The sequence below is a fragment of the Brassica oleracea genome, chromosome C7 (assembly GCF_000695525.1).
Source record: "Brassica oleracea var. oleracea cultivar TO1000 chromosome C7, BOL, whole genome shotgun sequence".
Classification (NCBI taxonomy): Eukaryota; Viridiplantae; Streptophyta; class Magnoliopsida; order Brassicales; family Brassicaceae; genus Brassica; species Brassica oleracea.
In genome coordinates, this window is record NC_027754.1 from 47,623,754 (window position 1) to 47,647,761 (window position 24,008).

The window sequence follows — 24,008 nt, forward strand, 5'->3', positions numbered from 1 at the left end:
TTTTTTTTTTTTTTTTTTTTTTTTTACAACACTTAGGATGGTACTTGAACAACTTTGGTTTCATGTATTTGGCCTATTTATAAACAAACAAGCGTATTATATACGCGGCTTTTTGGAGGAAAACTTCACCATGTAATTAATATAAATGTATATCATTCATGTCGTTTTCAATTATCTAGGTGTCCAGAATCAAATATTCATGTACATATATGTGAGTTATGAACGATCCACGCAATTACAGTATTGCATGAGAGACAAACAGATAGATGTGCTAAAAATGTAGAAGAAGAAATAAATGGGAAGGTTACTTGGGTGGATCGATGTGAAAAGGAAAAAGCAAAACCCACTAAGCCATTACATGATATCGACCTTCTTTACTTTGTAACTTTTTTAAATCCCATTTTCTTTCGTCGGTACCTTTTCTAATTAATTAAACCTCCAAACTATCTTAACTAATCCATTTCCCTGAAAATAAAGGATTTATATAAGCTATGCTTACATAAATTGTGACCAGATTGGGGTAGTGGTAAATCTCCACTAAAAATAACTACACATCTTCTGTAAAAATACAACCCTAGTAGAATCATTATGTCCAGAATAAAGAATGTTAATAAAAAAAAACATTCTTGATTAGACAAAAAGAGAAAACGAATACTGTTTTAAAATAGCCAGTCTCTTCTCTCTCTAATTATGTTTTCACTAAACCCAATTAGGTTCAAACATTATATTAAGTCCAAAGAATAAACATGGGACAACAATTCGATGCAGAAATATCATCTTTTCATGCTCCATTCCCTCTTTAAATTACTAATTATAAAACTCATAAAACCAACAAACCCATTCTCTACAACTCATCTTCTCCAAAGATTCACCCACTCCCACCGAGAAAAAAAAGAGAAAAAAATATATATATACGTGCACCAAACAACGCATGATGCTGATGCAATATACACAACAAAGTATTAAATCTTAGATATTGTGGGTCTCCCATCTCTCTTATCTGTCCTCTATTCATTTTCTTATTCCACATTAAAGAAAAAAGATGGATACTCTCTTTAGACTAGTCAGTCTCCAACAACAACAACAAACCGATAGTATCATTACAAATCAGTCTTCGTTAAGCAGAACCTCTACCACCACTACTGGCTCTCCACAAACTGCTTACCACTACAACCACAACAACTTCCCAACAAACGACGTCGTCGAAGAATGCTTCAACTTTTTCATGGATGAAGAAGACCTTTCCTCTTCTTCCTCTCATCACAACCATCACCACACCAATCCTACTAGCTACTACTCACCTTTCACTACTCCCACCCAATACCATCCCGCCACTTCATCAACCCCTCCCTCCACCGCCGCCGCAGCCTTGGCCTCGCCGTACTCCTCCTCAGGCCACCACAATGACCCTTCCGCTTTCTCCATCCCTCAGACTCCTCCTTCCTTCGACTTCTCATCCAATGCCAAGTGGGCTGACTCCATCCTCCTCGAAGCCGCACGTGCCTTCTCCGACAAAGACACCACACGTGCGCAACAAATCCTCTGGACGCTCAACGAGCTCTCCTCTCCCTACGGAGACACCGAGCAGAAACTCGCCTATTACTTCCTCCAAGCTTTCTTCAACCGCATGACCGGTTCAGGCGAGCGTTGCTACCGAACCATGGTAACCGCAGCAGCCACAGAGAAGACTTGCTCCTTCGAGTCAACGAGAAAAACCGTCCTCAAGTTCCAAGAAGTTAGCCCGTGGGCCACGTTTGGACACGTGGCGGCAAACGGGGCTATCTTGGAAGCAGTTGACGGAGAAGCAAAGATTCACATCGTTGACATAAGCTCCACGTTTTGCACTCAATGGCCGACTCTTCTAGAAGCCTTAGCCACGAGATCAGACGACACGCCACACCTAAGACTAACCACGGTCGTGGTCGCTAATAAACACGTCAACGACCAAACGGCAACGCATCGTATGATGAAAGAGATAGGAAGCCGCATGGAGAAGTTCGCTAGGCTCATGGGAGTTCCTTTTAAATTCAATATTATTCATCATGTTGGAGATTTATCCGAGTTCGATCTCAACGAGCTCGATGTTAAAGCGGACGAGGTCTTGGCCGTCAACTGCGTAGGCGCCATGCATGGGATCACGCCACGTGGAAACCCTAGAGACGCTGTGATATCCAACTTCCGAAGGTTAAGGCCTAGGATTGTGACCCTAGTGGAAGAAGAAGCTGATCTTGTCGGAGACGAAGAACAAGGGTTTGATGATGAGTTCTTGAGATCGTTTGGAGAATGTTTACGTTGGTTTAGGGTTTGTTTCGAGTCGTTGGAAGAGACTTTCCCTAGGACGAGCAACGAGAGGTTGATGCTGGAGCGTGTGGCGGGACGTGCTATCGTCGACTTGGTGGCTTGTGAGCATTCAGATTCGACGGAGAGGAGGGAGACGGCGAGGAAGTGGTCGAGGAGGATGAGGAACGGAGGGTTTGGGGCGGTGGGGTATAGTGATGAGGTGGCCGATGACGTCAGAGCATTGTTGAGGAGGTATAAAGAAGGTGTTTGGTCGATGGTGCCGTGCTCTGATGCCACCGGAATATTCCTTTGCTGGAGAGATCAGCCGGTGGTTTGGGCCAGTGCGTGGCGGCCAACGTAAAAGGGTTGGTCTTTTCTAGTATTTTAACGCGCGCGTTTGCTGGTCCCTAGTCGAGATGGTTTCACACGTATGGTTTGATAATGGGGTTTTGGGATGAAGAGTTACTATATGATGATAATGAGTTCATAATTTGAAATTTGCTTTTGAATAGGACTAATTAAATCATAATATTGAGGAGGTGATTGTCAAGGTTCATAAATTCGTGATATTTTATTTTGTTTTTAATATTTTTTCTTTTAAATGTTGTGATTAGTTTGATTCATGCGAAAGAATAGGTTTCTATTTTCCTTTATAATGGAGTTTTTATTTTCCATACACAAGAAGTTATCGTGATTAATTTTCTTTTTTTAAAACTAAGTGAGCATTTGATATGAGTTCGTTACTGTTACATTGGAATCAATTAACTGGAATTCATAATTGATAAAAATATAAAGACTAAAATGGCAGCTTTTCAGATTCAATTAGAAGTTATACGAATTGAGGTATATAGTTATTCCATGCTTCTAATACATAAAAGCTTTGTTGCTTTCTTGTATACATATATAGAATCTCAGGACAGCTAGTTTCGCTGAGGAGGAATCTCTTCGTTGGAATATCGAGAATGCAGCTCTATGGTGGCCTGCACGCTTCTAAAAATGGATTAATATGTTTTTGATCATTTATAAACATAAACAAAGTTAGAACATTGTAGTTTCGATGGCATCTAATTTGAAACATTAGTCACTTTATAATATTAGTGGCAACTGTACCGGCTAAAATTACATGCAATGCAGTGAATACTGCACCATAGTATTTCAATGTTTAAAGTGTTTTTTACAGTTCTTACGGTTCACATTCTGAGGCATGGCATGTATACCAAAGAAACAAAAAAACATCAACGTTTCTTACGCAACGATTAATCACTCACCAAATGATAGTTTATTCACTTGTCGCTCTTGTGGAGTGTATACCATTTATTTCTATTGGCTTTTTAATAATGCATCTTTCAACTTTTGCTTTATAAAAAGATAAAGGGCGACCAGTCTTTTATTTGATACACATAATACATCTATACATATATTATGTCTTCAGTGGATTACACATGCATATACCTAAATGTTTCATGGCCCCCCCTTACCCATCATGTTTTTTTTTAGAAACAGCCCATAAAAAGTAAATAGTTGAAATTGTTATAATCCATTGATATACCATCGTTTATATATAGTTCTTTGAATTTGAGAAAGAAAATAAATTATGAAAAAGTAGTGGGAACTGCTTTTGAGATATGTGGCTAGTTTCACTACGGCTCTCTTTCTCCCTGCATCTTTTGATGTGGCTTTTGCCTCCCCCATGTTAATATTGGTAGATCTTTTAGGTTCGCTTTTTAAGCTAATTTTTTTTCAAAAACCTAGCTTCTTTTGGTCTGTTTTCGTGTTTATAAAGTCACGCAGAAAGCAAATCAATACAATAAAAATCTACCAGTTGGCCCAATTTTGCTTTAACTAGAATCAAAACCTTGTTGGGTCCCTTTATACCACGACTTGACCATAACAAACATCTAACTAGAAAATGCCTAAATTCACATGGAATATCTCAATTAATTCCATGATGTAAAAGGTTATAAAAATTTATAGGGTTCTTTTAAACACATTTCATAATAAATTAGCATATTGTAAAAATTAGAAGCTTTATTTATGTATAGAGAAATGAAAGGAAATAACACATTTGCATTACATAACTAAGAAAAATGAGTTTTGGTAAAATCATATAAAGAAGTAGGTTTATAATGTTTTGATTTTAACTGAAAATTTCAATCTCATGCATCTTGAAACCATATTCTGGTGGTATTCTTCATCACATGCTCATGACTCCTGGACTACAAAAACAAAATCATATATGTCTCAGTGCAAAGATACATGAACTTTTGAAGTATCTACAGTAAATGAAATACAGTTGATCCGCAAGAGTTTTCTTCTCACTCCATAATCATAATCAATGAAATACTTTTTTCAGTTCTTTCAAATTGTTTTCATCCCCTTTTATTCGCTGACGTTGTTTTCTCTATGGGCCTCATTAAATGGGCCACACACAGCCCATTCGACTTAACGAACAAATGAAATGAAATCAAACGGACGGAGAGAGAACCCTAGCAAAAACCTCCTCACCGGCCACAATGCGATCTCCGATCTCCGGACTCTTCTCGAGATCCCTGAGCTTCCTCCACCGCACTTCCCCCCTAACCTCCACCGCTCGCCACCTATGCGCCGTCACTTCCCCCGAAGCTAGAACGAAGAACCTCGAGCGAATCGCCGACGACTTGCTCAACCTCAACAGAATCGAGCTCTACGACTACTCAATCCTCTTCAGCCACAAACTCGGCCTCAACCGCTACGGATCCGCCGTGTCCTCCCCCGCCGGAGACCTCCCCGACGCATCCGCCTCCGCCGAGACCAAAACCGCTGAGAAAACGACTTTCGATGTGAAGCTTGAGAAGTTCGATTCCGCTTCGAAGATCAAAGTCATCAAGGAGATAAGAGCGTTCACGGAGCTGGGGTTGAAAGAAGCGAAAGATCTCGTTGAGAAAGCTCCGGTTGTGGTGAAGACAGGTGTCACTAAGGAAGAAGGTGAGAAGATCACGGAGAAGCTCAAAGCCGTTGGTGCCACTGTTGCTTTGGAATAATAGAAATAAAAGCTTGATTGCAAAATGTTTTTTAATTTTTACAATAATGATTGCTGTTTGTGTTATATTGAGATGCCACTCTTATCAGGTAGTAGCTTCTTCATGTAGTACTTTGATTTTCTAGAGAGGTTGATTCTTTGCCTTCTGGTCTCTGGTATGACCTCGATTGAGCATTCTTGGAACCCGCGTCTCACGAACCAGTCTGCTGCTCGCGTTGTGAGGAGAAACAGCCTGTCTAACCCGAGAGAGGATGCTTTCTTCTCCATGTAATCTACAGTAAACAGATTGTGTGTGTCATTTATGTTTACTTTGGGTTTGGTTTGGTTTGGTTTGGTTTACCTAGTAGTTTATCGCCTTGGCCTTGACCGCGGCAGTCTGATGCAACCGCGATGGCTGCGACTTCTCCGCATTTGTCTTGGAAGAATGGGAACAGAGCTGCACAAGCGATGATTTGACCTTCCCTTTCGACTACCACGAAGGAGTCCAAAGCTTGGAGTAACTGCACTCAGAGATTTAAGTCTTTAACGATAGAAGGATGATACAACGGAAGATAAGTAAGGCTTTTAAGACCTCCTCATCGGTTCTGCGGACCAAGATCCCAGCTTCCTCCAAAGGTTTGATGATACGTCTGATTCCTGCAAGATCATCCACTTTGGCGTCTCGTGTTCCTTCGTATACATCACTGTAGGCAATGCGCGTAACAGTCAGTATAGCAATGTAAGAACGATAAAACCGAGCAGATGAGTATTACCTAGCAACCATAGTCCCCATTCCATCTCTTTTGAAAAGCTCCAACAATAGAACTCCAGTTATAGTACCATCCAACAAATGAACTCTTTTAACTCCACCCTTCAAGAAAAAGCAAAACAAAAGGTTTCAGTTCAAATGGGTAAGATGAAGACAAAGGTTCCACAAGAACTCACCCTGCAGACAAAAGCAGCAGCAGCCAGTTCGGAAAGATAACCGTTTTGGCGGCTTAGTCTCTCCTCACCACCAATAGCAAAACCTTGCTCACCAGACCCTAACCCACTCCCAATGTCAAATCCAACACCGTTTTGAAAGATCGGAGTGTGGCTTCCGTTTCCCCAAAACGCTGCTCTCCCGTTACCACGAGGTTCTTGATAAGAGATGCTTCCATCACCAACAGCCTTTACGTAATTAGCAGCAATGTCGCTTTGCTGCGCACGTTTTCTCACTAACATGTCTGCTTCTTGGAGTGTCAAGAAACGAATAAGATGTCCACTCTCATCAAGAATTGGACCGTCCATTATGCAAATAAGCTTATCTGCTCCTATAGCTAATGCACAAGCTGTAGCTACCTCATATGTACTGCACAAGTAAAGATGTGTGTCAATATATGTAACGCCCCGACCGTCTCAGGCATGGGAGGCCCATTAGCCGTGGGCGGTCGAGGCGTTACAATTGGCGTGGAAAACCTATTAGCGGTCTGGGGTTACAATATATTACATAATGAAAACATTTCTCGGAGGTAGAGAGAGAGAGTGCATACTTGCAATTTAAGACTTCTCCGGAGCTAGAGTGTCCCAAGTTCCTCAACAAGACTACAGAACCACCGTCAAGCCTCTCACAAATCCGGTCTACATCTATCTTCTTCACCTCACCCGTCGCTCCAAAATCAACACCATCAACAACGCCTCTCCTCTGCACCATCATCAACAAACCAGTGATGAGACTCAAGGAGTCGTATCATATGAACAAATCAAGAAAGTAAAAAAAAAAAAACTCACTTTTGCTGCAAAGAAGTTGCCGGTATCAACCCTGACACCTATATCATGCAAACGACTACTATCACCATGCCGACGGATATTGCAAATGGAAGGTCCAGGAGATAGTTTAGCCTCAAGCATCACTGAGATAGCTCCCGCAGCTTCCGTGGCGGCTTGCAACGATGCTGCGTCTGTTACTCTGTAACGTCCCACATATGTAGCCTCGCGTCCTGCAACACTCAATACACATTTAGAATCGAACATCCTAAGCCACTAGAGGCAATGTTTTTATTCATTTCTGACCTCTTTCAGACAGAAGCTGGTCGATTTGCACTTGTGTTCCTGGAACTAGAACGAATCTTATCCCAAGATGATGGAGAAACGCTATGTCCTGCACCAAAATCAAATTACTTAAATAACCTTTGAGAAGTGTAATCACATTTGCAAAAGGATACCTTTAAAATGGGATCACAGAAAGGGCCGGCGAGTATATCGCCGGAGATGACAACGACGAAAGTGCAGCCACCGTGGGCCCACAGATAAGGCCAAGCTTCACGGAACCAGCGCACGAACTCTTTGTCGTCCACTGGATGCTCAGCCCCCGCGTCGCCGCCTCCACTCGCCGCGTAGCTGTTGTACGTATTGCATTTCGCCGCCACGGAACCAACCGGTTTAAACCTAAACCGGATTTGACCAGGGTTTAACTTATTTTCCGGCTTGAAAGACGAAAGATCGTTCCTCGTTCGGCGTAATTGAAAAGACGCAGAACGCAACAAAGCTCCCTGCTCCATCATTTTTTACTTGCACTGCTTCGTTTTAGAAGAAATCAATTAAGATTCCATAGAAAATGAATTTAAACCGGCGGGAGACGGCGGCGGTAAGTGGGACCCATCGTCACGGATTTTTACTATTTGATAATTTAATTCTTTTCCGAATTTGCTTCTTCTTCTTTACCGAACTCTTTTAAAATGTCTGGTCGTGAGAGAGAGAGTACTTTAAAGTGTGTCTCCACGTGGATTAAATTGTTCGATTCCGGTCAACCGGTTCGGTCCTTCACTCCCCAACTGGGTCAGCTTCTTAGTCAAAGTGAGACTCTTTTTTTTTTTTCCACCAGGTTTTTAATATTAATAAAACGGCAGCAAACCCAACTACAAGGCCGAAGCCCCACAAAACAAACATCAGGAAACCCAAAATCTTACGGGCCAAATACCCATAACCCAAATGGGCATGCGGCCCAAAACAAAAGAAACCGGACGACTTCGGTAGACCCACGCGTCAAGGAGGCCGAACGCGTGTAAAGATCAACACCGTCAGGACGACACGCGTCTCTTCCGCCTCAACTTGACCGTCACCGCCTTGAGACGTCATCGGAGCTACACTACCGCAAACCTCGAGTTCAGAATACCGGAGAGCCTCCATCGAAACCAAATCTTCTCTTCAACGCTTTGTCTTCACTTCGGAGAGCTTCATCGATCCAATCGAGATCTCATCTGACTGAACAAAACCGTGAACCACTTGGAACCACGAACCGAGAACCACACACGAGCCACAAGCGGAATCCAAAACCGATCCAACGAACTGAAACACCTAAAGCCGGTGACGCAAGACTGAGAGAGCCTTCACCCCCCGGAGACAAAACCGACGACGGTGGAGCTGAAGAAGCCTCCACCTCCCGGAAACAAGGACCGGCGGTGACGGAGCTGTAGGAGCCTCCACCTCCCGAAAATGAAACATCAACTGGCAAGACGATTAGCTTCACTGCGCCAAACCTCCACACGACTGCGCTTTTACTCCAGAAGCAGATCCGCCACGGATGGGACCTGAACCAGAGTTCAGGCAAGACGGAAGTCAGAGGAGACAAAAGACAAGCGAAAGACCAACATCTTTTACGGTAACTCGAGGGGCTCCGGCGATGGCACGCACGCTCACGCGCCGGCCGCTCGCCGGACCCAATCTTAGATCTACTTTCTCTCTCTACTCTCTTTGCTGCTTCTTACACCCAACTGAATTTGTCTAGTCAACGTGAGACTACACAAACAATTGTTTAGAAAGTGGGTTTTTTCCTTCTGTTCACACATAAGTAAAACGTTCTTGGGTATCTTTCTGGCCCAAACCCATTTGAAGTGTCAGTAAAGTGGGCTTTTGAGGAATGTTGTGGAATTATTATCTTTTGCATAAACCCCCCCTCTCTACCTATAAGGACTTCTGACCCACCTGAGTCCTTCCTCAAACAATGGAGGAGGAGAAAGATGTAGTCTAGAGTAGAAGAAAGACCAGACCTCCCCACTATAAGGACAATCAAAGAAGATATGTTGCCTACATTCATCGCTGCTGCCACAGAAAAGACATAAAGGAGATACAGAAACCCCCCAACGCCTCATTCTGTCTCTAGTTGACAGTCTATCAAGAGCTACTAGCCACATAATAAAACCATGCTTAGGAATCATACCTGCAAACCAAACTGACCTATACCAAGGTACTGGCGGAGACTGATTATACAAGTAATTCCACAATGCCGAAGAGGAAAAGCTATCTCTAGGAGCGTTCCCTCCAATCTGCCAAAGATAGCGATCATCCACTTCAGAGTTTAAAATATCCACCGGATCCGGCAAAGAGTCCCTTAAGAAGGATATAATAGGGTTTCTTGATCTCAACGAACTTAACCACCACTGATTACCCATAAGAGCTTCACGAACTGTCGCTGTCTCTGCTAAGCCTGTGATTCTTGGAGCATTAACACTCAATAGTTCAATCAAAGGACCTAGAGATGTCCAGTTATCGAACTAAAAACTTCCAGAGGTTCCTGAGCCTATTTCACAGAATACAAAGGGACGAGCCAAAGTCCTAAGCTTGCAAAGGGATTTCCAAATCCAACTTCCTCCTCTATTTGCATCAAGAATCACAGAATCAATATTACGTTACCAAATTGGATAATTCACTTTTCTCAGAAACACGAAGTTTAGATAAAATCAAGTACTACTATTTTTACTCAATACTAGTCAAAATTCAAACAATATATTATATTTTCTATTAGTGTTTATTTTTAACTATTAATAAAAACAAATGATGTTGCAATGGAGCATATCTACTTTATGGTGGCTTTTTTTTTGTGAATTTACTAGTTCCACAAGAAGCTGTTACACATTTGCTCTAAAGTCTTCAAACACCCAATTGGGAGGAGAAAGATAGAACCCCAAAAGGATATAGTTGAGTAAATGACTGATTTTAACAACTGAAGACGTCCCGCGAACGATAGATGCCTCACTGTCCAAGATGAGAATCGCGAATGGAGTTTGTCTATCAGCAGCTGATAATCTTGTCGCCTAAGTTTCTTCGTCGTGAGAGGAACCCCTAGGTATCTGATGGGAAAGGAACCTTGAGATATTCCATGAACCCGAGCAGATGCTCGAGAGCGACCAGAATCACCTCCATCAAAGAAGACCGCACACTTACTCTTGTTTATTCCCAGACCGGAACATTTATTAAAATTCTCCAGAATTGACAGCAAACCTTGCAAGGACTGATCCGTCCCGTCGAAGAAGAGGAGAACATCATCAGCGAAACCCATATGAGTGATGAGGGGAGCATTTCCTTGAGGGTGAGTACCAAACCGATTATCCATAGCTCCTTTATCCAACAGCTTGGATAGAATATCCATTGCTAGAACAAACAGCAGAGATGATATTGGATCCCCTTGGCGCAGGCCTTTTTTGCCAGGAAAACAATCCAGCAACTCGCCATTAAAAGCAATGCTAAAGGAAGTTGTTGTGATGCACTCTCTGATCCAATTCAGAAACACTTCTGGTAAATCAAAGGCCTTTAGAATGTTGAGCATGAACTCCCAATTGAGGTTATCGTAAGCTTTCACCAAGTCTATCTGAAGACAGCCCCTCGTTGTTTGACCTCGTTTGTGGAAACCCGACACCAGTTCAGAAGCCAAAAGGACATTCTCGCAGAGGAAACGTCCCTTGATAAATCCTACTTGGTTCAGCTGGACTGCCTTAGAGACGAAGATCTTTAGCCGCTTCTTTAGAAGTCTTGCAACCACCTTATAAATAGTAGAGCAACAAGAAACCGGTCTGAATTTAGATAGCTCATCAGCTCCTGTCATCTTGGGCAAGAGAGCAATAGTAGTAGCATTAAACTTCCGAAGCATTCTCCCTGAGGAGAAAAACTCCTTAACAGCTTGAATAGAATCTACTCCAACTACCTCCCATGCATCTAGAAAAAACTCCACTGAGAAACCGTCGGGACCCGGAGCTTTGGACTTTGGCAGTTTGAAAAACACTTCCTTGATCTCTTCATCAGTTGGGAGACGAGTTAGTTCAGAGGCTAAGGAGTCAGAGCATCTGAAAGGATGCGTAAGGCGAATCTCATCGACTGACATCGGCTCAATTCCCCTGTTTTCTGAACCTAAGAGATTCTTAAAATAAGCCACAGTCATGCCCTTGATTTGTTCCTGATTGAAGATCCGAAGACCTGAGGAGTTCCTAAGGTATCGGATAGCATTCCAAGACTGTCTGTTCATAACCGCTCGATGGAAGAATCTAGTGTTTGAATCCCCTTCTTTAAGCCAACGAATTCTTGATTTAAGCTTGAAAAAGTTCTCTTGCGCTGAAGCAAAGAAAGACCAAACCTCTCGAGCTTGAGACTCCTCCGTTACCAGTTCTGGTGTTGGAACAGTTAGTAGTGCGTTCTGAATCCTTTCCAACTCTACTAGGGCATCCTTAGTACGTTGCTGAATATTACCAAACCCTTCTCTATTCAGACTACGACAACACTCTTTAGCTAGCTTCAATCGCTGACCCAAAAGAAAGAGCTTAGAACCTGTACCGACAGATTGACTCCAAGAGGCTTGCAACCGGGCCAAGAATTCAGAATGTGTGGAGACGAAGGAGAAGTACTTAAAGCTCTTTCTTCCAGAGTGCTCTGAAGGAGATAGTGAGATTAGACACGGTGAATGATCCGAATCGCCTGGAGGATCGAAGATCGCCAGAGATTCCGGGAACTGATGAAGCCAAACAGGATTGACTAATGCCCTGTCTAATTTCCGCAAAATAGGATCCTCCGGTCTGGAATTATTCCAAGTGTAGAAAGTTCCCCTGCAGTTGAGATCAGTAAGATCATTTGAATCCAGGAAAGTTCGAAACTCCTCCATACCTCTAACCGGTGGATCATAAGCCTCTATAGAATAGTGTTCATCGGAGGACAGGATTTAATTAAAATCCCCCAACAGAAGCCAAGCACTAGACGATAGAGGAGAGTTGGTATTAACTGTTGTCAGGTCCTGCCACAGCTCGCCACGCTGAGCTTCGGTATTGAAACCATAGACAACCGCCACTGAAAAAGACGTTCCAGTAGCCGGATCAAAAACCCCACACAATATAAACTGAGCTGTCTTTTTGTAAACCACCACTGATACAGCTGGATCCCAGATAATCCAAATCCTGCCGAGATCAGAGTAAGAGTAATTATCATCCCACCTCCAGCCAGGGAAGGTAGAAGCCATAATCGACGGTGCATTCTCCTCTGAGACTCTATTCTCTAAGATACCCCCGAAGACCGGCTTATTATTCGTGAGCCAAGACTTTACAAAACGTTGCCGAGCTGTTTGATTAAAACCCCTAACATTCCAAGAGAAAACCTTCATATTTACAATAAAAGATGGAGTGTAGAGTTAGGCCCGCTTAGTATCTCTCCCCAAGGACTTTCCTCGGATAGATGAGAACAAGAGGGAGACAGCTGAAGAAGGAGAGGCTGCTGCTAGGAGCGCTTCCTGACGTTTAAGTCTTCTTGCCTTCTTTAGTGCTGCAGGAGAGGGTTGGAAGGGGATTTCACCCTCTTCCAAAGCAGTGTCCGGCGCTGGAGCTTGATTATTCAATGACTGAAAAGAATGATCATCCACTGGTGCCTGAGGATGAGTATCTGAACCCGTATCAACAACCACCTGCTCATGAGCCGGATCGCTTGGAAGTCGAAGCTTTTTTTTCTTGTCCTTTCTATGACTTAAGTATAGTACTGAAGGCTTCTTCTGGGGAGAGGCCAAACCGGCAACACTTTTAGAGGAGCTTGCTAATGCGACATCTTCCACCACCTGAGGCAGAACCTGAAAGGAAGGGTCATCAGAAATTGGGATATCGTTAGAAACCTTCTCCAATTCCATAATGGAACCCGAGTCCGGCGCAGAAAGGTCCTTGTTCTCTACTGTAACCTGAGCCACAGAAGAAGAAACACGAGGCATATTTTGGTGCTGCTTGAAATTTTTCCTATGAATTGGGATGGTGCAATACTTGAGCATGTGGCCGAATTTACCACAGTTACAACATTTAGGAGGCAAGCGAGTATACTCCACATTGGCTCGAACAGAGTAGCCTTGATTGTCTCTAACAATGACTCCCAAAGGAGGTAGCGCTTCCAGCTTGATTTCCACCTTCACTTTCGTGTCACCGAAATGGAACGGTTCCAACCTTGAGTTTTCAGTATGCAACGGTTCACCAATGCCACTGGCAATCACACTAATTCCATCCAAAGAATACAGCTGCGGAGGAACGTTCTTGAGCACCGCCCATGTGGGAGCTGTAGTCAAGTCCTGTAACTCCAAGGAAGCTTCAGGGGTCCAAGGCAGGGCCGTCAAAGCACAGTTATCAACTTGCCAATAACCCACTTGTAGCACCCACTCCCGAGATGCCGTAGAAGGAACAAAGATTAGAGCCGCCGTCTGCGAAAGAGTTCGAACCGTAATGTTCCCATGTTTACCCCAAACCGGATTCAAATCATCGTATATCTTGGACGGAGAAGGGCAACGGCCATGGAAATGAGCTATAATGTGGTCTTTCCAGGCCTCAGAGGCTTGAAGAACCACCGAATCTGGAGCGAGAACCACCGGAATCCCATCTATCTCACAAGTGGGAGATGAGATCTTGCGAAGATTTCTGAGTGAGTTTTTGAATCTCTGAGCAAAGGAAGGAGCTTCAATCGACGGGATAGCCGCTGGAGCTGATGAGCTTATGAGAGGAGGAGGCGATTCTGAATCGGGAGAGACCATATCGTCAACGTCCGGAGGATCAGGGGTAAGCGAAAGAACCCCAGCTGAGACCATTTTTTTTTTTTTTTTAGAAGCTTACAGCGTTAATTAATTCCTTCGATTTAAGTTATGTTGTTATCTAATTTCCCGGCTAACAATCTCGACTTCTTTTAAATTTGTTATTTATTTATCCTTTTTATAAAATTATTGATGTAAACTAGCGTATTTAGTGTTGTTGACAATAAAATTAGCATAATTAACGTTGATAAAGAGTGTAACACTACATTTAAAAAAAAAAGGTTTGGATCACGTACCGATGTAAAATTAAAAAGGTGGGACAATAACAAGCAAAAAGAGGAAACGAATAGAATATCTCAAGGTTATCCGAATCAATGTAAGAGGAAAGATAATATTCCCACGAGACACCCAAAGATACTCCTTCAGGGTAGATATTTCATTACCTGCTACGTCTCTTTCATATATGCCATCTCATACATAGATGACAATTCACTATTTATGTTGCGACGAAATCACTATTTTATTTTGTTTTCTCAAAGACTCGAGAACGCATGCATGATTGATGATCGTTGGTTTGTATAAGAAATACCATCTTCACGTAGTAGTCTACAAAGGCTAAAATCGCCGAGTTCATGAATGTTTCATTAAGTTTCACCTTATTTCGTGATGACTTTTACGATTATTCGTTTTTTCTATCAAGCATTTACTCTGTTTTCGTATAGTTTACATGCTAAATACCCGAAAACTAAACTCAGCTAAAAAATCCCCGAAGTGTATCAAGTAATTATAACAGCGCGAGAAAAAAAAAATGGTTGTAACGTTGTTTGTTAATCGAATATGATATTTCCTTCTCTCAAAAAAAAAATGATATTTCCTTATACCTCGGACGACAAAACGCTATAAATGGCTTCTAAATTTAATCCTTCACACACACGAAAATAAAAGAATAAATAAAAGGCCCCACAACACACAAAAACTTGTGGTCTTAATAAAATATTTTTGTTGAGAATTTATTTTATAAAATATTAAACCATTGATGTGACTAAAAACGCTTATAGGAGGAACTAACCTAATAAAATAAATATCAATAAACATAATGAAAATAAATAAATATATTTCTTAAAACAAAACATATATTTATTAATTTAGTTTTAAACAAAATAAAGATTTCAATTCATTTCTCTGCACATATGAATATTTTTTTTTTTTGATAATCGAGTGTCCTGGTCTCACCGTGGTGGTGCAGACTAGAGACCGAATCTCGAAGATGAGTCATGGCCAGACAACGGTTTTGGGTCTTGGATGCCAGAGCAAGTCCGCATGTAAATTCTATAGTGGCCAATGAATATATTTATAAAAATTGTTTTTCTCTTCTGTATATTCAACAAAAAGTTATAAATATTTTTTAAATTATAACTGTGCATCCACACATTTTTTTACATTCCATATTAGTTTTCCAGTTATAGGCCAACATAGCTATTCTATAAATGGCTTGAGAGCCTCCCCTATAGTCCATACTCATACCAAAACAAGATATCTCTCTCTCCTCTGTTTTTGAGAAACAGAGCCTTTCAAGATCTGTTTTGTTTGACTTTTAATCTTCTCTCTCTTGCTCGCATGGTTTAAAGATCTTTCTCGTCAGCATTGAAAATCGAGGTAAAGTTTTCTCGCCAAATCTCTTCTCTCTTCAAGAAATCTAAGACGAACGTTTCCTAATACTCTGTTTTCGTTCTTGTTTGTCTCTCCATGTTAGTTTGAGATCCCAAGAACACCCTTCCTGATTTGTATCATTTTTTTTCTTATTTTCCTTGTAAATTCAGGTAATTTCCTCAAAACCATTTATAGATTTAAGCTTAGTTCTAACAAAAGTATGATGCTTTCTGTAATTAAAATATGCTGAATCTGCAAACTAAACTCCATTTCTTCGGAGAATTTTCATTGTTCACAAAAAAAAAAAATATATCAAGATTTAGCATAAATGTCTAAACTTTAATTTCTGGATCGTGATTTAGATCTGTTTGATTGAAATGATCTCTAATTTAATTCATTTGGTCTTAAAATAAAGAGGATGGGTGGTGAGGCAGAGATCAAGCAACAATTACAACCTAAATCTCTTCCAGCTGAGAAGAAGCAACACAACGTGAAAAGGAGGAGATTATGGCATAAAGTGAAGTACCAGTTGGTGGAGTATCACGCATTGCCTGCTTATCTGAGAGACAACGAGTACATAATTGGTCATTACAGATCCGAATGGCCCATCAAACAAATCCTTCTCAGCATCTTCACAATCCACAACGAGACCTTGAATGTTTGGACGTAAGTTTCTTGATTTTTACTCTTTCTTAAGATCCAAGAAACACTGAATGTGTATGTGTGTGTGGGTTTGGGATTTGCAGGCACTTGATTGGTTTTTTCCTGTTTCTTGCGCTTACTATATACACAGCCACCAAAGTACCAAGCGTTGTGGATCTTCACTCACTTCAACACCGTTTACCTGATATCTTGAGGAAGACAGATCTTCACAAACTTCACTCTGACCTCATGTCTCGCCTTCCTTCTAGTCCATCTAAGTGGCACGTCATGGAGCTGCTCTATAACTGTCTGCCTGAAAGATTCTATCATGGCAACTACACCGACATGTGTGTTCTTGTAAGAAAACACACTATCTTTCTTTGCTTATAAGGGTTTCAAACAGTTGAGTAGTTCATATTTGTTAAGCCGTCTTGACTTATTTATCTTATATAATACGTAGATTCTTTTCCGATTTCCGATACGGGAGACTTTGTCTCTAATAATATTTTTTTCTCTTTATGCTGCAGCACTCAGTGAAGGAAGATCTTGCAAACATGATAGCTCCTCTGATCTTCAGACCAATCACTCGTTGGCCGTTCTATGCATTTCTTGGCGGTGCAATGTTCTGTCTACTAGCAAGCAGCACGTGCCACCTCCTCTCGTGCCACTCAGAGCGAGTCTCTTACATAATGCTTAGGCTTGACTACGCAGGAATCGCAGCTCTCATCGCTACTTCCTTCTACCCTCCGGTCTACTACTCTTTCATGTGTGATCCTTTCTTCTGCAACCTCTACTTAGGATTCATAACAACCTTAGGAATCGCCACCGTGCTTGTCTCTTTAATACCGGTTTTCCAAACACCGGAGTTTCGTGTTGTGAGGGCCTCTCTGTTCTTTGGAATGGGATTCTCTGGCGCGGCTCCCATCCTACACAAGCTGATCATCTTTTGGGACCAGCCTGAGGCGCTTCACACTACATGTTATGAGGTTTTGATGGGTTTGCTTTACGGGTTAGGAGCTTTGGTTTATGTGACTAGGATCCCTGAGAGATGGATGCCTGGTAAGTTTGATATAGCTGGACATAGTCATCAGTTGTTTCATGTTCTGGTGGTGGCCGGTGCCTTCACACACTATAGAGCTGGGCTTGTGTATCTCAAGTGGAGAGACATTGAAGGATGTTGAATAGTAAGATGGATATTGATATTTGATTTTTTTTGTTTGTAGCTTCCCCAAAAAATTGGATTGTGTGAAGTCTATGTGTAAGGAAATGTTTGTTTATATTCCAACAAGTAATTTGAATTTGGTGTTTCGCCCTCGCATGCAGACATAAGCATTTTATAATTATTTATTAATATATGCATTACTTATTAAGAGACAATAATGATAAATCATTCTTTATGTTTTCATTTGAATTTTTATACGTATTATAATTTTTTTGCAAATTTATTTGTATACTATAATCATCATTAAAAATTAGTCTTAAAAATCACTCGAGATTATCTTTTTAATTATTAAAAACTAATAATTACTTGATTACTATTTAGTTATGTCTTTTCTGCTTAAATTGTTTTTTTATTAAAAGATATATTTGGATAGCAACACAATATATATATATATATATGAATTATCTTTGTATTTTAAAATATATTTTTAAATTTTCCATAATTCTTATTATTATTAACTTTAATCACTTGTATTATCAAAAAAAAATTAAATTCATTTTTATTTTTAACTAATTTATATATTTTAATCATTAAGGGTATAAGCGATATTAACCACTCTAACTTTTAAAGTGAGTTCAAATGCAAAAAAAAATCAATTCGGAAATAATAGTATAGATTCTTAACTATATATTAATTAACAAACAAAATCCAAAACATCCTCTCTAACCTAATAAGACCAAATTTTACTATGTATCCAACTTTTTCCTTGGGTTCCAAGCTTCTTTGCTTTGGTCAAGCTGGACCGTAATTAAATTGTCTCTATGTGTGTTATGGTTCCCTGCTTGCACCATCTAACCGTAGATGGTTCAGCTGGAGACCGACTCAAATCATTGATTATATTCCTAACCCTAGCCCTTGATGGTCCACTCCATGCTTTACCATATAGTACCCTCAGTTGGGAGACATAGAAGAAGTCGGTGAGTCGAAATTCTCCTTTTAAGAGTTTGGTGGGTTATAATATCTACAATATTGGTGGATACAACAATGGTTTGTCCTCTTCTAGGGTCTTACACATCTCACGAAGCTTCCAGTACACGGGTGGTCCGGGCATGCCCTCCTTTGATTGTTCGAAAGAATATGTGCCTTAGAGACAAACCTCTGTTTTCATGTAGACATTATTCAACTCTTGTTAGTAAATAAAGATGGAGATTGGGTCACAAAACTGACAACATTAAAACTAAGATGGACTCAGGGCCTGAAATACTGAAAACCTGAATCTGTAGAAAATCTTATGTTAGGCCCAAAATCACCACTTTACGTCATAGATAACTATAAATTAATTTTACAATTACAATTTAATTTCCTTAATAATGACCTTGGATGATCCTATTCTTATTTTGACGGTGATGTAATTTTTTTTAACGTCTAATTAATTATTATGCAATTACAACGATGGAAAACATTACAAAAATAATTTTACAGCCGACAATTCTACCATCATATGACAATGCACGTCTGACTGTATCATTCCGCGTTTTCTAGGATTTGAACTTCAAACCTCCTGGTGTAGAAGCATTAATGAAATATTAGTCAAACCATTATACTAGGAGACTTCCACACGGTGATATAATTTAAGATGAAAATAAATAGTTAGACAAATATATCTTTTTCTTTTGTGGATTATCTTCTTCTTTTACTTTTGTCCTCATATAGAGATTATCTTTTTATCAGCGGAAACTGCATTATAGGAAACAAATTTATGACTACGTGCCCGCAATTTTGCGGGTAATTATATTATATGAAAGAATATATATTATATTTAAACTGTTATAATTTTTAAATAATAACTAAAATTTTAAATTTTAAATTTTTTAATTTCAAATAGTTGGATGATAAAAAATTTCACTATATATTTTTAAAAGATATGTGAGATTTAAAATAATTCAACAACGTAAACCTTAGTCATTACAAATATCTTTCTTACAGAAAAACAATATTATAATTAATTCAGATAATTGGTTGCACAATTACTTTATATTTTATTTTAACACGTGAAAAAACCGAGAATACTCTAGCTTTCAAGAAATAAAAAAGTGAGTTTTTTTTGTAGGACCAATACAATGATCTAATTCTTTTATCATGAAAATATTTTGTAAACTTTTTTGTGGATTTTAAAAAACATAAAAAGTTCTAATAATTCTTTATCTACAAATCTAATTCTTTTATATAAGAATATATAACCATTAAATTTCTTTCAATAAAAGAAGTTAAAGAATTTTATTTAATTATATATAAATAATTGACAAAGAAAAAGAAACTGATAAAACATATATATTATTTCTCCAATTATACAATTAGTTACCTTAAATCATTATTTGTGATATTACTTGTGTTATTTGGTAATTTATATTAATTAGTTCTATAGTTACATTTTATTTTTAAATCTGATTAAAATAAATAACTAATAAACGTCAACAACAATCAAATTATAAATATTTTTTAAAATTTAACCTAATAACAATACATAAGAAAAAATCACTTAAGTGACTTCTATATTAATATATATTATGATTTATCTCTTTAATACCAATGATAAATTTGGTTTATGTAAACATGAAAACATGTATTAGAAAAATGGTAGTCTAAGTAATTTCTCTCGTAATTTTGTCAAATCACAAATCATACTTTCTCACTCATTTTTTCTTTAGTGTTTAAAATAAAACTTAAATGGGTTAAGCAAACAATTTATTCCCTTAAAACATACCTATTTTAATAAAATCTTATTAATTAATAAGAAAAAATAATATTTAATTTTTTAAATAACAATTTTTTTTAGGCATATATACTTAATATTAATGTGAGATCCAATATATATCAAAATAAAATATTTGTATTTGTATAAAATTAGTTAAAAATTTATTATTGTAAATTTTAAAATTTTATTATACCGCAAAATATAAATTTATACTACTTGCAATTTACATTATATTTTCTATCTTTGACTTTAACAATTGTAGAACATGTCATTTTATTGTTCTTTCTTACTCAATTTATCGCAATGTTTTAAAACACACATAAAACTAATTAGTTCAAATTTATAGTAACACAAAAAATACATGCATCTCGACAAATAAATAAAATTAAACACAAAAGAATATAAAAGAACCAAGAACACAACAAACATATTTTATTACTCTTCCCTTATGTTTTCTATTTATGTCTCCTTTATTTTTTTACTATTCAAAACAAGCATGCTAGTTTTATTATAATAAAAGTTATATGAATTATATTAATAGAATATCAACTCTAGGAAAAACATGTGAAAAATACTTTGATTAATTTAATTTAAAATGACTTACTATATAATAATTTAAATGAATTACCATATAATATAATTTTAAGTGATGTACCGTATAATAATTTTAATTCATCTGTTTATATTAATAGATGAATTAAATAATATATTTTGATTAATATAATTTTAAATGACTTATCATATAGTTTTTATGTTTTACAATATAGAAATATTTTAATCGTTTCTAAAAGTGATAACTTATCTATGATATCACATTGTCATTAGAAAATGATGAGAATTTTTTAAAATTATATATTTGACTATTTTGCATTCATTCGAAACATTTTTGAATATATATATATATATATAGTGAATGGGTGAGTTTAATTAATATTATTAGGTTTACATTAATTATTTTTCTGGAATATATGATTTATTGTATTCACTACTAATATTAATATATTAAAAACCGTTTTTATAATTATTTCTATAGTATCATATGTATTTAAATGTATATTATCAATTCATATAATGTAATTTATGATATTTAATTATGTCTATAAATAAATTATATTAATTCATCTATATTTAAAATGTTTAATTGTATGTTTGGAAACATATATTAGATTAGATAATTCTAGGGTCAGTTTTCTTTTAAAAACTTTAATTAAATAAATTAAAAATTAAAAATCATCAGCTAATCAAATTATAAAAATTAATTGAAATTTTTTTCTATGAACGACACATCAGCATAAATTAATTAAGTGTTTTTTCAATTAATATACAGGGGGATTAATTACAATTACAATTTAATTTTCTTAATAATGACCTTGGATGATCCTATTCTTATTTTGACGGTGATGTAATTTAAGATGAAAACAAATAGTTAGACAAATACGTATCTCTTTTTCTTTTGTAGATTATCTTCTCCTTTTACTTTTGTCCTCATATATAGATTATCTTTTTATTAGTGGAAACTGCATTATAGGGAAACAAATTTATAACTAAGCTAGATTTATATTTCTTTTGACTTTCAGGATTTCATTCTAAATCAGAAATGATTTTGTGTCAATAATCTTAATTTCTATTTTTCTTACCATACATTTTAGTTGACTAATTCACCTCACATCTAAGCTAATAACCCCAAAATCAGTATAACTTGCAATACATCTAAGCTGTTTTATAGAGTTTTCCTTTTACCACCCAAATCGGCTACGTTGTAGTTCTTATATTTTTACAGTTTTGAGATTTTCTCATTTACCATCACCATCATCTATGGGAAAGCACGGCGGTGCAAAGACCAGAACCGCTGTCTGTTTCTCAGATGGAGTTATCTTCTTTGCCGGAGCTTTCATGTCTCTGATTCTCGTTTGGTCCTACTTCTCAATTTTTTCACCTTCCTCCAATTTCACCCTAATCGGTTTTCGACGAGGCACCGAACCGGCTAAATGCTCCGGTTTCGACATGCAATTCGACCCGGAAGATCCCGGTTCTTTTTACGACGACCCGGATCTGAGCTACTCGATCGAGAGACCAATCACGGGATGGGACGAGAAACGGAAACAATGGCTCGAATCGCACCCCTCGTTCAAACCCGGTTCAGAAAACCGGATCGTGATGGTGACCGGTTCGCAACCGGCGCCGTGTAAAAACCCGATCGGAGACCACCTGTTGCTCCGGTGCTTCAAGAACAAAGTCGATTACTGCCGAATCCACGGCCACGACATCTTCTACAGCAACTCTCTGCTTCACCCGAAGATGAATTCGTATTGGACGAAGCTCCCGGCGGTTAAGGCGGCGATGCTCGCTCACCCCGAGGCGGAGTGGATTTGGTGGGTGGACTCCGACGCCATTTTCACCGATATGGAGTTCACGCTGCCGTTGCACCGTTACCGTTATCACAATCTCGTGGTTCACGGTTGGCCGAGTATTATCTACGATCAACAGAGCTGGACGGCCGTTAACGCCGGCGTTTTCCTCATTAGGAACTGCCAATGGTCGATGGAGTTAATTGACACGTGGAAGAGTATGGGTCCCGTGAGTCCAGACTACGCCAAGTGGGGTCCGATCCAACGGTCTATATTCAAAGATAAGCTCTTTCCCGAGTCGGATGATCAGACGGCTCTGATTTATTTGCTGTATAAGCATAAAGAGGTGTATTACCCTAAGATATACCTCGAAGCAGAGTATTATTTCCAAGGGTACTGGATCGGTGTCGTTGGGGGTTTCTTCGCTAACGTGACGGAGCGGTACCTCGAGATGGAGCGAGAAGACGCCACGTTGCGGAGACGGCACGCGGAGAAGGTGAGCGAGCGATACGGTGCGTTTAGAGAGGAGAGGTTTTTGAAAGGCGAGTTTGGAGGGAGAGGGAGTCGCCGGAGAGCGTTCGTGACGCATTTCACGGGATGTCAGCCTTGTAGTGGGGACCACAATCCGAGTTACGATGGTGACACGTGTTGGAATGAGATGATCAGAGCTCTTAATTTCGCTGATAATCAGGTGATGCGCGCGTACGGGTACGTGCATACTGATCTGAGTAAGACTTCTCCTCTTCAACCTCTGCCGTTCGATTATCCTGATGAGACATGGTGATTTTTGTTGTGTGGTTTAACTTTTAGTGATTATAATGGTCTGGAATATTTACTAGTTCGTTGCATTAATCTTGATTAGGAGTAATTTGAAAGATAATTCAAATTAAAAAAACTAAAACTAAAAAGGAATTGGACTAGAGTATTATCCATGTCCCATGCATGACACAAACAACGTTTTGAATTTAGTTGAAACACATTATATATGATGCATATAAATCAAAGCTATTCAATATCATATCATATGCTTCAACATGCATGAGCAACGGTTATCGGATAAATGTGACTAGTCTATCGCAAAGTTTGTTATATTCTATTTCTCAAATCATCCGATCCACACCATTATGAGCTCCCACCACATCGACAGTCCATTCATAATAATTTGGGTTGGTGATGTACATATCTAGCTGCCTAGTTGGTTAGTTATCAAATCACAATCACATGTATATAGGACCTTAGGTATTTGCGTACACATCTACTAATTATAATAATGACTAGATGATACTCGGGGAATTTTTATAGTAATGTTTGTTTATTAAAAGGTTTTAACATTTTGCAACACTACAATCTTTATCGATTATAAAATGATGAATACAAATGTT

The 24,008-nt window shown here is 38.7% G+C and overlaps 6 protein-coding genes across 7 annotated transcripts; 4 read left to right on the forward strand and 2 right to left on the reverse strand.

Annotated features, from left to right (window-relative positions):
* The first annotated feature begins 816 nt into the window (after positions 1 to 816).
* Positions 817 to 2,899, forward strand: LOC106306850 (protein SHORT-ROOT). The gene has a single exon (XM_013743618.1). It carries the CDS (start codon positions 1,043 to 1,045, stop codon positions 2,639 to 2,641), a length of 1,599 nt encoding a protein of 532 aa, XP_013599072.1. The 5' UTR covers positions 817 to 1,042; the 3' UTR covers positions 2,642 to 2,899.
* Positions 2,900 to 4,642: 1,743 nt separating this feature from the next.
* Positions 4,643 to 5,442, forward strand: LOC106307017 (50S ribosomal protein L7/L12). Its single transcript, XM_013743845.1, has one exon. The coding sequence runs from the start codon at positions 4,794 to 4,796 to the stop codon at positions 5,298 to 5,300; it is 507 nt and encodes a 168-aa protein (XP_013599299.1). The 5' UTR covers positions 4,643 to 4,793; the 3' UTR covers positions 5,301 to 5,442.
* On the reverse strand, positions 5,314 to 7,970 carry LOC106307016 (probable amino-acid acetyltransferase NAGS2, chloroplastic). The gene is made up of 9 exons (XM_013743843.1): positions 7,483 to 7,970; positions 7,331 to 7,418; positions 7,049 to 7,257; positions 6,811 to 6,962; positions 6,224 to 6,629; positions 6,052 to 6,149; positions 5,871 to 5,982; positions 5,640 to 5,799; positions 5,314 to 5,571 (listed from the first exon to the last, which is right to left on the reverse strand). The coding sequence occupies exons 1-9, from the start codon at positions 7,819 to 7,821 to the stop codon at positions 5,363 to 5,365; spliced, it is 1,773 nt and encodes a 590-aa protein (XP_013599297.1). The 5' UTR covers positions 7,822 to 7,970; the 3' UTR covers positions 5,314 to 5,362.
* Positions 7,971 to 8,513: 543 nt separating this feature from the next.
* Positions 8,514 to 12,185, reverse strand: LOC106303476. The gene is made up of 4 exons (XM_013739733.1): positions 10,403 to 12,185; positions 9,494 to 9,788; positions 9,242 to 9,358; positions 8,514 to 8,847 (listed from the first exon to the last, which is right to left on the reverse strand). Exons 1-4 carry the CDS (start codon positions 12,183 to 12,185, stop codon positions 8,514 to 8,516), a joined length of 2,529 nt encoding a protein of 842 aa, XP_013595187.1.
* A 3,383-nt stretch (positions 12,186 to 15,568) lies between these two features.
* Positions 15,569 to 17,713, forward strand: LOC106302064 (heptahelical transmembrane protein 4). Of its 2 annotated transcripts, XM_013738577.1 has the most exons (5): positions 15,569 to 15,725; positions 15,823 to 15,889; positions 16,135 to 16,385; positions 16,466 to 16,718; positions 16,889 to 17,713. In XM_013738577.1, the coding sequence occupies exons 3-5, from the start codon at positions 16,138 to 16,140 to the stop codon at positions 17,540 to 17,542; spliced, it is 1,155 nt and encodes a 384-aa protein (XP_013594031.1). In that variant the 5' UTR covers positions 15,569 to 15,725; positions 15,823 to 15,889; positions 16,135 to 16,137; the 3' UTR covers positions 17,543 to 17,713. The 2 variants fall into 2 exon arrangements, with proteins under 2 accessions (XP_013594031.1, XP_013594030.1); XM_013738576.1 differs by lacking the exon at positions 15,823 to 15,889 and having other exon boundaries at positions 15,570 to 15,725; positions 16,889 to 17,712.
* A 4,156-nt stretch (positions 17,714 to 21,869) lies between these two features.
* On the forward strand, positions 21,870 to 23,570 carry LOC106304463 (glycosyltransferase 6). Its single transcript, XM_013740870.1, has one exon. It carries the CDS (start codon positions 22,094 to 22,096, stop codon positions 23,408 to 23,410), a length of 1,317 nt encoding a protein of 438 aa, XP_013596324.1. The 5' UTR covers positions 21,870 to 22,093; the 3' UTR covers positions 23,411 to 23,570.
* Positions 23,571 to 24,008: the final 438 nt, after the last annotated feature.